We start from the raw sequence: 14,025 nt of genomic DNA on the forward strand, positions 1-14,025 counted from the left end.
CAATCTAGAACCACTCTCCGTAGTGTTAACCATTATTGAATGCTTTTAAGCGTTCTTACAGTACCTATCATGGCATGAGACACATGGAATGATGCTTCTGTTGGGAAGGTTGTTCCACAGTATTTTACAGTACAATTATATAAATCCAGTCACAGTGTACACACTAGAAGCAGATGCATGCTGATGAATCGCAGGGAAAAAGTTATGAGGCAGAAGTTAATACATTGGAAGGTGACCACGGTTGTACTGAGTGAGAAGCATACAGATAGCACAACTACAAATCTGTGCTCCCTCCTCTCCAGCGCTGAGGAATTAATCTAAAGATCCAATATGTCTCGTGTCCACACAGTTTCTTAAATCCTCCTAAGGCCCATGACCGTCAAAGTGTCTGCCCTTGAGCCATGGCGTGCACCACCTCTAGCAAAAGCCAGTTTGCCTCTCTCATATTTATTTATTTTTTTTTGGCTATCACCATAGCCTTATGATTCTGGGTGGCTGTTTTGGTTTTATACTCCCATTTCCCAAAATCTCTCAGATTCCTGAAAGATTTGAGTTCACACTGTACGCCTGGAATTGCCTTTTTAATCGTTTCCAAATTGCGAGTCCTTTTATAGAACCACTTTCATCCATTGGGCTTGATTCACAAAGCGGTGCTAACTGTTAGCACGCTGGTGAAAAGCCCATTATCACGCCTAAACTGAGTTTAGGCGTGATAAAATAAACTTGCGTGCAAAGTTTATGCGCGCAACGCCATTAAACCCTATGCAACGTTTTGCGCGCAAAACTTTGCACGCAAATCTTTGCGCGCGAGTTTTTCCCTCAAAGCGGTGCTAACCTACTTAGTGCAATGCTTATCACGCCCAAAAGTCTTTAGACGTGCTAACTAGGTTAGCATCGCTTTGAATCGAGCCCATTGTGTAGTACAAATACTAGCCACAATCCACTGTTTTTATAGGAGAACGGGCTCACGGAAATCACAATCTTTCTGACTGCACATCCCTTGGGGTGAGATCTCTAACCTTTCTCACTCTAGGTTTCTATATAACAATGACCATGCTACACCAGATTGTTGCGAGCAAGGTTCCTAAATTGGAACTATTAGTTTTGTTGTTGTTAGTATTTTTCTTGAAATTTTGTGATAGGTGTGTTTTCTAAATCGATCATTGGGGGTCAACCTGAAAATGTGACTGTAATGAATAAACCTGGGCTAGCCTTGTAAAGTAGCCATCCTCCTCCAGTGCCAGTTATGACCTGATAAAGACACACCTTGTGTCAAAACGCATTGTCCATCAGGCAAATGGAGCTCGCTCACGGAAGTAACCCCGCCATGACACCTCATACAGCGATCCCTGCTGGCCATATGACCATACAGGTCATATGAGATATGCAATAACGTTATCTTGTATTTATTGGCGATTTGCCACAGCATATTAAAGGGAATCTGAAGTGAAAATAAGCTTAGGAAATAATAGATTGTATGAGTATTACAGCTAAGAAATAGAACATTAATAGCAAAGAAACAAGTTCTATATTGTTTCCAGTACATGAAGAGTTAAGAAACTTCTGTTATTTATCCAAAAGAGCTTCTCTGAGCTCCACCCCCAAAAAATTGGGTCACTATTTTCTGGAGCACTGTACATCAAAGAAACAGTGACAGACAGCTTCAAATAAGATTTTTACTTCAGAGAAGTTCAAAGGGTCATTAGCTCTGAAAACCACACTCTGTATCTTAAACTATAAAATAGAGAAGACTGCAATTATGATGTGCAATTATGCAACCATATGATGCAATGCTATAAAAAAAAGCTATATAACTGAAAATATAAAGACTTTGCTATTAATGTTCTATTCCGTATCTGTACTACACATACAATCCATTATATCATACATTTCTTTTCGCTTCATTGTCACTTTAAATTGGTATACCATGTAAGCGCCCTTTCTTTTTTCTTTACTTTATTTCCCAGTTCCACCCTTGACAATTGAGCTGCTCTGGAAAATACCAGAACTCTGCCCACTGGATAAAATGCCCTGGGGGGAACTCATTACCATAATTAGTTCATTGATCAGTGAGATTTTATGTCCTTTATCCATCAGTTTGTGTCCTTTGAGCTGGTGTGCATGAAAAAATGCTTTCCTAAAGGGATACTGTAGGGGGGTCGGGGGAAAATGAGTTGAAGTCCCCTATGGCTCCTAATGGTCCCCCGCAGGCATCCTGTGCCTGTGCAGCCACTCACCCATGCTCCGGCCCCGCCTCCGGTTCACTTCAGGAATTTCAGACTTTTAAGTCAAACCACTGCGCCTGCGTTGCCGTGTCCTCGCTTCCCCTGATGTCACCAGGAGCGCACGGTGCAGGCACAGACCATACTGGGCCTGCGCAGTACGCTCCTTGTGCCATCAGTGGGAGTGAGGACAACGGCAATGCAGGCGCAGTGGTTTTCAGACTTTAACCACTTAAGCTCTCAGTCGTTTTCACTTTATGCATCCGAGCAATGTTTACCTCCCATTCATTAGCCTATAACTTTATCACTACTTATCACAATGAACTGATCTATATCTTGTTTTTTCCGCCACCAATTAGGCTTTCTTTAGGGGGTACATTTTGCTAAGAGCTACCTTACTGTAAATGCATTTTAACAGTAAGAATAAGAAAAAAATGAAAAAATTCATTATTTGTCAGTTTTCGGCCATTATAGTTTTAAAATAATACATGCCTCCATAATTAAAACCCACGTATTGTATTTGCCCATTTGTCACGGTTATTTCACCGTTTAAATTATGTTCTTATCACAATGTATCGCAACAATATTTTATTTGGAAATAAAAGAGCATTTTTTTCCGTTTTGCATCAATTACTATTTACAAGCTTATAAAAAAAATAGAGAGAAATATTTCATCTTTACATAGATATTTAAAAAGTTTAGACCCTTAGGTAAATATTTGTGTTTGGTTTTTTTTATAGTAATGTTTTTTTTTGTTTTTTTTTATTAAACATTTTATATGGGCATTTTTGGGAGGGTGGGATATAAATAGTGTTTTATTTGGGGAAATATTTGTGTATTGTTTTTTTACTTTTAGATGTAGTTTTACTTTTTGGCCACAAGATGGCAATCTTGAGTTTGTTTACATGACGTCACTCTAAGCGTACAATGTACGCTTAGAGGGACATAGTTTCAGAAAAAGCGTAGCTTCTGAGAGAAGCTGTCGCTTTTTCAGCGGGGGAGAGGAATCAGTGATCGGGCACCATGGCCCGATACATTGATGCCTGGGCTACCGAATCCGTGGCCGGGAGTGCGCGTGCACGCGTGCGATCGGCCGTGGGAGCGCGCATGTCCTCCTTGACGTTTTTATACGTCAAGGAGGACAAAGTGGTTAAAGTCTGAAATTCCAGAAGTGAACCGGAGGCGGGGCCGGAGCATTGGGAAGTGGCTGCGCAGGCACAGGATGTCTGTGGGGGACCATTAGAAGCCCCGGGTAACTTCAACTCTTTTTCCCCTGACCCCCCTACAGTGTCCCTTTAAGATGTTGGAACACACAACTTAGAGCTGGTGTGCATGAAAAATGCTTTCTTAAGATGTTGGAACACACAACTTATAAACATTTAACATCAAAAGGAGGCACATAGTTGGTTTTACAAATATAAATGTAATGCAACTAATAGTATAATTTGTAGATGTTTACCAGTGTTGTACAACAGTTCAAGACCATTGATCTTCTGAGAACCATATAGGAATGATGTGGATTATGCTCTGTGTATTTGGAACCCTGACCGTAAACTTTGGTTTCCTCCATTTCAGTGTACATTTCTGTGCAGCTCTGTGCCTGGTGGTGAAACAGTTATCCAGAAACTAAGGTTGGCATTGACTGATTTTCACCAGCTCATTGCAGCCTTCATTCAGATTTATGAAAATGAATTCAGAGAGCATTGTGGTCACCCAGCACCTCAGCTTAGCCCCTCAGGACCCCTCTTCCAATCTGTGCACACCTTACTGACTTACTGTACCAAGGTAAATATTTCATACATACTTCATTTCATTGTATTCATTTGCAATATCATCTGCAACAACAAATCAATCATAAGCAAATAAAGATATTCAATCCTAGTACACACGTTTAGCATTTGTAGCCCAAACTGATCTTTGTAAGAATCTATACGTTGGTTGCTATTGGCAACAGCACAACACACTTTTTACTCCGGCACCAGCAACTCATTGGAGCTGCAACTCACAGCGACAGCATACAGGAGATAGAGGGGAGACAGCCACCTTCACCTTTCAAGGGGTTTATTCAGCAATCAGGCATCTTGTTACATGTTGATTTCTTCAGAGTATAAACAGTCTTTCCTATGTCCTATGTACATCACATATATTTACAGCATACAGACATGAAGCTAGTATTCTAACTAGGAAGCGTGGAGAGTAGGATAACATGCAGAAGATGAAACAGAAGTAGCGTTCTGCCATCCTGGCACCCTTTTTTTATATGAAAATCAGAGTTAAATTTTGACATCACCCGAGCCATACCCCCAAGCCTACAATTGGCGGGCATGGGCATGTGACCCACATCATCATCTAATACACTTTGCTTTATGACCTAGATGCAAGGAATGCAATGTTTTCCAAACATCGGCTTTGTGTACCGTTTCGTCGTCTAACGGTCGGTACAGTTAGACCTGAAAACATGTGTCCTTCTAGAGGGACATGTTTCTTGTAAATGACTGCATAATAACCTATGCTTAAAGAGACCCTGCATCTCAAGTCTTTACTAGACTTTAGTACCTGAGGCCTAGAATTCAAGTATACTTACATTCTAAGAATCTTGATGGATTGTTTTAGGTGGCTGAGCTGTACAGTGTACTGTTCTGTGCAAGGGGTGAGCACATGATTGGCTTCCTTCAGCCCTCAGGCATGGCACTTCATCCTGGCAAAGCTCTCAGGGGAAAGTGAAAATAAAGGTGGCCATACATTTGGCGACTTGGCACACGATCCGACCATCTGATTCTGATATTATAATTGGATGACAATCGGTGCTGCCAAGTGCCTAGCCAATCGACTATGCAACAAATTTCAGGCCGAAATTGGTTACATTAATAGGTCAAACCTGCTGCAAGATGTCTGCCATCGATCGCTCAGGTGCTCAGTGGTAACTGCGAGCAATATCGGGACAAGCAACAAAACCCCCGACACTGTCCCCCTTAATGATCCATGTCCCCCTCCCCAAGGTGCCCACAGTGCACTATATATTACCTCTCCAGGGCTGCTTCCTGGCACTGTCTTTTGTCCATACATGTGCCCCACATATTTGCCAGTGTATACCCGGGAGCTTGTGACCTCACACAGGTGCCCACTTTACTACAGCAACCACGTGGGGCACGTGTATGGACGGAGGAGCCCAGACACGGACAGGTAATGTATGGGGGGGGCGTACATGGAAAATTAAGGGGGATAGCATTAATGCGAGTCACAAGGCCGATTCCGGGTTGATTTCAGTTTGAAATTGATCGGGAATCAGCCTGTGGTGTATGGGCAGGCAACAGATCTCTCTCCGATCAGATTTGATCAGTGAGCGATCTGTCTCTTGGTCGATTTGCCCATACATCGTCTGATGTATTCACTCCACAAGATCCGCACCATCAAAGTTCCATCTTTATTAATCCATAAAATACAGGTTTTAAAGCTGTGTGGGTAAGTATACAGTGACGCACAGGCGTTTTGAGCGGTTTCAGTCCTTTCTCAAACCATCACAGACCCACAATTAACAACACACACTAAAATACACACTTATATAGGAAACGAGTGGACCATTTAGAGAACTGCAACATTACCATAAATGCATGTGTATAAGGTTTCGTCCACCAATCAGAGGCTGCCACATAGCACAGCAAGAGTGCACAGCAAAAATATATATACCATTAGTGTATATGAGCACAAAAATTGCCTAAATACACACCACCAGATGATAGAACACTCACCAGTCGCACCCCTGTAATACATACCGGGCAAATGCTCAAAAAAAGTCTCACTGTGTTCTCATAATACCACTAGCCAATCAAAGTGGCATTAGGGGTGTGTAACTCCAATCAGCGTAAGCGTACACATGGCCCATATTCCAACCAATCAGAGGGTCACAACAGAAAGGGACCCTCCAATCAGCATGATGCCAACAGCGTCCGCATAGAGTGAAGGCTGCCAGTGAGAGACGCAAGTCCTATTCATACCGGCAGCCTATCATACAAGGGCCGACAACGTCCACTCCTAAGACTACGGCAGAGTCTGCATATGAACATAAGGGCGGGCCCTCGCTCTGACATAGTTAGCCAATTCCATAGGGACCGGCGCCGTCCGCTCGCAAGACTGCGATGACGTTCACATCAAAAAAACATGCGGGCGGGTCCCTTTCTGTTGTGGAGCGTCCCTTTCTGTTGTGACCCTCTGATTGGTTGGAATATGGGCTATGTGTACTCTTACTCTGATTGGAGTTACACACCCCTAATGCCACTTTGATTGGCTAGAGGTATTATGAGAACACAGTGAGCCGTTTTTTGAGCATTTGCCCGGTATGTATTACAGGGGTGCACAAAAGGTGGATCAGCGCAACACCAGGCCGCCTCCGAATGGCCTCCAATCAGAGGTGCGCTGAGCCCCCCCAGAAACTACAAACGCACCTTGAACCCAAACAGAAGCTCTGCATATACACCAAAAGCATGGCTGTTAAGTGGGAGCAGCTGACCAAAAACGAATTAAATTAGTACATAGCAAGGAAATGAACAGCGCTACTTAAAAACAGGCAAGTGCCTACCTGCAAAAGAGTGCAAGCCCCACTTGTGGGATATAATACACACCGAGCATACACATGACCTGTCTACCACTGGAGGAGGATGTTAGTTTCCTGTAACAGCTTGCATGCAACCTATTAAGTACTCGTCCCTCCCACTACGAAGAAGTCGGATCGTTTTTAAGTAGCGCTGTTCATTTCCTTGCTATGTACTAATTTAATTTGTTTTTGGTCAGCTGCTCCCACTTAACAGCCATGCTTTTGGTGTATATGCAGAGCTTCTGTTTGGGTTCAAGGTGCGTTTGTAGTTTCTGGGGGGGCTCAGCGCACCTCTGATTGGAGGCCATTCGGAGGCGGCCTGGTGTTGCGCTGATCCACCTTTTGCGCAATTTTCGATTTTTTTTGATTAGCCGCACCCAGGCTATGCATATACATAGGTTAGGATTTAGTTAGTGTTAGGCCCCTCCCATGGAGGATCGACTTCTTCGTAGTGGGAGGGACGAGTACTTAATAGGTTGCATGCAAGCTGTTACAGGAAACTAACATCCTCCTCCAGTGGTAGACAGGTCATGTGTATGCTCGGTGTGTATTATATCCCACAAGTGGGGCTTGCACTCTTTTGCAGGTAGGCACTTGCCTGTTTTTAAGTAGCGCTGTTCATTTCCTTGCTATGTACTAATTACAGGGGTGCAACTTGTGAGTGTTCTATTATCTGGTGGTGTGTATTTAGGCAATTTTTGTGCTCATATACACTAATGGTGTATATATATTTTTGCCGTGCACTTTTGCTGTGCTATGTGGCAGCCTCTGATTGGTGGATGAAACCTTATACATATGCATTTATGGTAATATTGCAGTTCTCTTTATGGTCCACTCATTTCCTATATAAGTGTGTGTTTTAGTGTGTGTTGTTAATTGTGGGTCTGTGATGGTTTGAGAAAGGACTGAAACAGCCCGAAACGCCTGTGCGTCACCGTATACTTACCCACACAGCTTTAAAACCTGTATTTTATGGATTAATAAAGATAGAACTTTGATAGTGCGGATCTTGTGGAGTGTTTGCAAGCACTTGTTACTCCAGAGTTGGATCCCTGCATGTCCAATCACCATTGGTGCAGAAGCAATTACGGGAATATCGTCTGATGTATTGGCACCTTAAGTTGTATTGAGCATTTCAGGCTCTTTTCTTAAATGATTATTATTTTTGCACATCTGTAGGAGCAGTGGGGACATTTTGCCATTAAAGTGAATGTTTACCAAGTTAAAAATAAAAAAGTCAGATACTCACCTAAGGAGAGGGAAGGCTCGGTCCTAATGAGTCTTCCCTCTCCTCTCCCGGTGCCCGGTCCCGCGCAGGATCCCCTGTAGCAGTATTCGACCAGTTCGGTCAAATACTGCCACTTCCTCAGCCGAAGGGAGCTTTCAGAAGCCTTCGGGAGCACTCGGGCCTTCGGGAGCGCCCTCTATGACGCACTCGCACGTGCGTAGTATGGAGCGGGCCGACTCCGGAAGTCCGAGTGCTCCCGAAGACCTCCGAAGTCCCTGCTGCGGCGGACGCGAACGGGGAAGCCAGCGCAGCACCGAGGGCACCGGGAGAGGAGAGGGAAGGCTCATTAGGACTGAGCCTTCCCTCTCCTTAGGTGAGTATCTGACTTTTTTTATTTTTAAATTGGTAACCACTTGCTTTAATTTTACTTGAAAAGTATGCAGTGCTGACATGCAGAACAGTTGCTCTGATAGTGATACTGGTGTGTTGTATAATAAACGTACATGGTTTTCTTTCTCTGAGCATATTCCGCTATTATTTTTAGGAACTGGAAGCCATTTCCCAGCTATCAGACACTTCCGACACTATAGCAGAGATGGTGAGGAAAAGACAGCAGACAAAAGAGTCCTGGGGAGGAGGCAGCACAGCTACAATTTGTAAGTATCTATCGACATAATAAATCAATTTCCCTCAAGTCATAAGACGCGTACAACAAATTTCTTTGGTTTTAGGCTTCCATTCACTTCCATTCGCATTCACTTCCATTCATGTGTTTAGGTACCCATTCACTATAAAATGTGTAGTAGATTGGGTAAAGAGTTGATAGCTTCATGATTTTGGTCACTGTCCTGATCTATTACCTTGTATCACTCAATGTTAAATAAAGATTCCAACTGGAGTCTGATTTAAATTGTTAGTGCTGCTGCTGACGCTAGCTTGCTTAAAATGTACCTGTGGGGAAACAGTATAAAATATATACCGTACTTGCCAACATGGCTCTCTGCTTATGATGCTTTTGGCAATGGCTGCTACATGCAGCCATGTGTACAGGGCTTACAGAGAAGTTTAGGCACAGGATCTATCCGCTTTTATTGTATGATTTGGTTTTGATATGCTAGTATGTTAATATTAGGCCACACATGTGTGATAGTCTGGACAAGTGTTCAATGATCTTCACTCAGGTACTGCAGTGACTTAATGCACAAACAATGTAAAATCCGCACCACTTCGATAAAACCACTTGTTTATTCAGTTCATATAAAGAGAAACTGTCTTTGCTTAGCAGATTTTCCTCCATTCCACTTTGTCTACTGTATATGAAGATTTTGTGAAATAAACAAGTGTTTTGATAGAAGAGGTATCTGACATAAATTCTGCTAAAATCAATAATGCAGTAGCAATATGATTTTGTTGCAAACCACCCATTAAAAAAACATATTTTCTCAGAAATTGTTTTTTCCCAGAAAAAATCGCAAATGCAATCGTGCTAAATCGAGTGAAAATAGTGTTGAAAAAAAGCATAGGCATCAAATCATCAAAGGGCTGTGCAATTAAAAAAAAAAAAAAAAGTCGGGAAAATACCGTGTTTGGTATGTTAGACTTTTGTTTGCCAATTCATTAAGATTTTCACAGGTGCAGTAGAAGTTCAGTAATTTACCAAAAAACAGGGCTTCAATTCACATAAACCTGTAATAATAGACGTGTGGAGTTGTCTCTTTTTTCTTACATATGGTTCCGTGTAGGGACAGCATTACAATAGTAAAAGGCATTCCTGACATCCCTTTTGATGTACATGTTTGTTATACTCCCTCTCTTCCCTCTGAATTTGTCCATTCTTGTTTCCTAACATTTTATTTTATTGCCAGAGTTTAGATGGACTTCCAAGAAACATTAAACATGCCATGCTTAGGTGATTTCCCCAATTGTTCCTCGGCATCTTCAGGCTGCTTACACACTAAGACGTTACAGGCGCACGTTAGTGCGCCTGTAACGCTCTCCCAACGCACACAGCAATGTAACACAAGTGGGCTGTTCACACAGCCCACGTTGCGTTACATGTAACGCTGCACGTTGTTCGGAAAGTGCAGCTTGCTACGGCGTTAGAGCGGCTATAGCCGCGTTAGACTGTTTGCACATGCTCAGTGGGGGGCGGAGAGGAGGCGGGGAGATGCAGCTACAGTAGCCGCGCACATGGCTACTCAATATTCACTGCACTGGCGGCCGCTGATTGGGACCACGTGATGCGGAGTGTCTCGCTCCGCATCACGTGGTCTCGCCGGCCAATCAGCGCCACTCTGTGAGACCTTATAGGGATAGAGCCGTAAACGCGGCTCACTCTACCGTCCTCTCCCGCACCACCATACGTTGCATTAGGTGCACGTTATGCGACCTTAACGTAGCACCTAACGCAACGTCTTGGTGTGCAAGTAGCCTTAAACAGTAACCTAAAGGATTAAACATCTGAAGGGCTGCTGGGGAAATCTCTTTTGTGCCAGCTCTCTCCTCCACTGCCTGGGGAGTAGAGATGCTTGACCCTCCCGAGAAGGTATTGCAGCGTAACAGAGGGACTTGCAGGAGAGAGAGGCTGTTCCTATTTGCTCTCTGCTTCTGTCAGTCGTGTCTTATTGCATCCTGAAGCTGCTTTTCGACACATCAGAGCTGCTGGTAATCACCGCACATGTTTCTGGGCTTTACTGCATGCTCTAATCTTCATGAATTGACATTTGCTGATATTTATTGAGGTGTCCACCACACAAGTCAGTAATTTACCTCACTGCTCTGTAATTTCAGCTTGCCATGCAGGAACAGCTTGATGAATTGACCTTTTACAAAATGCTCCATAAAATCAGCTGTTTTCAGCTTTCCTGAAGGTTGTAATGCTTTGTGAATTGAAGACAATGGGTATAAAAAGAGAGAATTACAATTTAATGTGTTGGTGAAGCTGATCAGTGGAAAATGGGCCTGACCCACTATAGACAAAAGTGTATTTGTAATGATATGCAGTAGGGCTGCACGATTTCTCGGCTTTAAACCGAAAGTGCGGTTCCTGTGAAGACTATCTGGGGATCGTCAGTATCCGGCGGTTTTCGTTTTTTAGTGCCCGTGCTTGGCCGCATGGCCATGGTCCGCCTACTACTGCGCCGAGCTGCAGAAGCCGTGCATATTTCAGATGTTAATGAGCGGGGGGGGCGGTCCCTAGGCAGGAAAAGGTTGGGGACCCCTGCCGGACGCCACAGTCCACACACTATTGTTCAAGCTCAGGGGTACATTGTGAATTTAGTGCTAAAGCTTGTTTTGAAAAAAATCGAAATCACATTTTTTGACAGAAAAATCGCAATTTCAATTTTTTACCCAAAATCGTATATGGAGGATGCCATCTTCATTATCTAATAAACAATGCCAGTTTTGCCTGACTTCTTTGCTGATGTTTCTGCCCAGAATGAGCATGTAGATCAGTTGCTTTGACTCTGGTCTGACTCCAGTGGCTGCACGCTTGTTGCAGGGATGCGATTCTCTTGTTTATAAGGGAAAGATGGTGGCAGCCACTGTATTTTTCTCACTTCAAATCCCTTTTAATGGAACCTGAAGTGAGAAGTATATGGAGGCTGCCATATTTATTTCCTTTAAACAATACCAGTTGCCTGGAAGCCCTGCTGATCTATCTGGCTGCAGTAGTGTTTGAATAACACCTGAAACAAGCATGCAGCTAATCTTGTCAGATTATACGGAAATGTCAGAAACACCCACTGCCTGCTTGTTTTGGGTTTATGGCTAAAAGTATTAGGCAGAGGATCAGCAGGATAGTCAGGCAACTGATATTTCTAAAAAAGAAATAAATATGGCTGCCTCCGTATCCCTCTCACTTTAATTCTTAAAAAAACACACTTTTGTTGAAGTGGAAAAAAGATATATTCTCTGCAGTTCAGCATTACTACATAGGAGCTTAGCAATAGGCATATCAGCTGCTATGGGGGCCTGGAGCAGGGAAGGACTAGGTAAGTCCTTGTTTATGTTCACTACCCTTTTTAATTTCCCTCCACCTTGTGACTTTATCTGTGTGGGCCATGTGCTGTAAGCAGAGTGTATACCTGCACAATGAGTGCATATGACCATGCCCACTCATATCTATGGGGTAGGAGAAGTTGTCATTACTCACATGTCCCGAGGTTTGGGGTACCTTTAGCACTATTGCTAGCATAAATATCAAGCATTATTTTTGGAATTTTATAATCATTAATGCAGTACTGTAGTACATTTTATGGCAATTGTTTACAAAAGTGGAATTCCCCTTTTAAGAGCTGGTAGTTTCCTGGTTGTCAGTGGATTATTTGGCCTCATTCATAGTCGCATGCCTGCAACAAACTAGTGAGATCAGAACACCTGGTCAGCCTATGTGTTCCTTCTCCGTGCAGATTATTGCCCATACAGGAAGAGGATAAGTCTGAGCAGTCCACATTCCTAAAGACTTAAAGAGAAACTCCAACCTAGAATTGAATTTTATCCCAATCAGTAGCTGATACCCCCTTTTACATGAGAAATATATTAATTTTCACAAACAGACCATCAGGGGGCGCTGTATGACTGATTTTGTGCTGAAACCCCTCCCACAAGAAGCTCTGAGTACCGCGGTACTCTGGGCAAACTGCCACAATGTAACAATGTTCACAGACAGGAATTAGCTGTTTACAGCTGTCTCTAACAGCCAAAACAGCTAGGAGCAGCTACATAACCTGCCCACAGTAAAAATGTCACCATGTAATAAATGTCAGAATGTAAATCGGGGGGAGGAAAGATTTTACAATGAGCAAACACTGACTAAATCATTTATACATAATTATGGTAAAAAATGAAGCACTTTTTTTACTACATTATTTTCACTGGAGTTCCTCTTTAATGCTTGCAAAAAAAGGAAAATTTCAGATTCTGCTCTATTTTAGAAAAACATAACAAACTGCAGACTGAAAGGAAAGGATATTCTTTAGTGCAAAAAGACTTGTGCGGTCATTGTTTCACTTTTATTCAAGCTACACTCACATGGGTTACATTCTTCAGATGAGCCTGCTTATCACCATAAGGTGATCACCAGATGTTTTACAGTATGTTCCTTTTATAAGTAAAATGTGACTATTGTTACATCTAACACTGTTTTATGTTCCTTTCTTTAGATGAAAAAATCAAAGGGCTAAAACAGGTCTATGAGACATTCCTTAATTCTCTGGCAAAGTAATGGAGCACCCGTGTATCCATGGTCAAGCCACAGCTGTATTTGGACGTCCAGCCTCTGCCTTGATTTTGGTATCCAAGGACAGTTTGACTGCACTTTTTATTGTATGAAGACATAGGAAAATCTTGGGAATATTACCTACCAGTCTTAAGCAACAAGGGAGATTTGCCTGTGTGATTGAAGACAAAGGGCACTAATTGTGAGGGCCAGTTTCCACTGTGCCGGTGTGCCTCTTGCAGGACTCGTGCTGCCGCTTGCAGTGATGCGAGAACTCATCTGAATCCTTTAGCCGTGACATGCACAGTTATAGGAATTCAGATCCGCAATGTGTTGTTTTTTTTTTTTTTTTTTTCTGCATCTGATGTTTCCTTCCCATGCAAATCAGATGGCAGCCTACTTATTTCAATAGGCTGCTTTTTCCCTGTCTGAATTCGCATTCAGGGAGGCAATGATTTGCAGGCAGTGGAAACGGGCCCTATGTTATGTATTTTCTGTCTTACAACTTTGTGTAGCTTGAATGAAAATATTATAAATTAAACTATTTTCATATTTATGCAGTTTTAAGCTAAATTTTTCGTTTTTTTTTCTGATCTTTAACCTTTTGAGGACTGCTGTGTTAAACCCCCCTAAAGACCAGGCACATTTTCAATAAATTGGCCACTGCAGCTTTAAGGCCAAGCTGCAGGACCACACGACACAGCACACAAGTGATTCCTCCCCCCTTTTTCTCCCCACCAACAGAGCTCCCCCCCCCCCCCCC

General features: G+C 42.9%; 1 protein-coding gene across 2 annotated transcripts in view; it reads left to right on the forward strand.

Annotated features, from left to right (window-relative positions):
- The window catches only part of HAUS7 (HAUS augmin like complex subunit 7), a 53,373-nt gene extending 39,577 nt beyond the window's left edge, over positions 1-13,796 (forward strand). The window contains exons 8-10 of one of the 2 annotated variants that reach the window (XM_068234558.1): positions 3,798-4,007; positions 8,586-8,697; positions 13,207-13,795. In XM_068234558.1, coding sequence (XP_068090659.1) covers positions 3,798-4,007; positions 8,586-8,697; positions 13,207-13,268 — 384 coding nt within the window. In that variant the 3' untranslated portion in view covers positions 13,269-13,795. Of the gene's footprint in view, positions 1-3,797; positions 4,008-8,585; positions 8,698-13,206 lie in introns of both variants that reach the window. The other variant, XM_068234559.1, reaches the window with a different exon arrangement.
- The last annotated feature ends 229 nt before the right edge of the window (positions 13,797-14,025 follow it).

Source organism: Hyperolius riggenbachi, chromosome 5, assembly GCF_040937935.1.
Source record: "Hyperolius riggenbachi isolate aHypRig1 chromosome 5, aHypRig1.pri, whole genome shotgun sequence".
Classification (NCBI taxonomy): Eukaryota; Metazoa; Chordata; class Amphibia; order Anura; family Hyperoliidae; genus Hyperolius; species Hyperolius riggenbachi.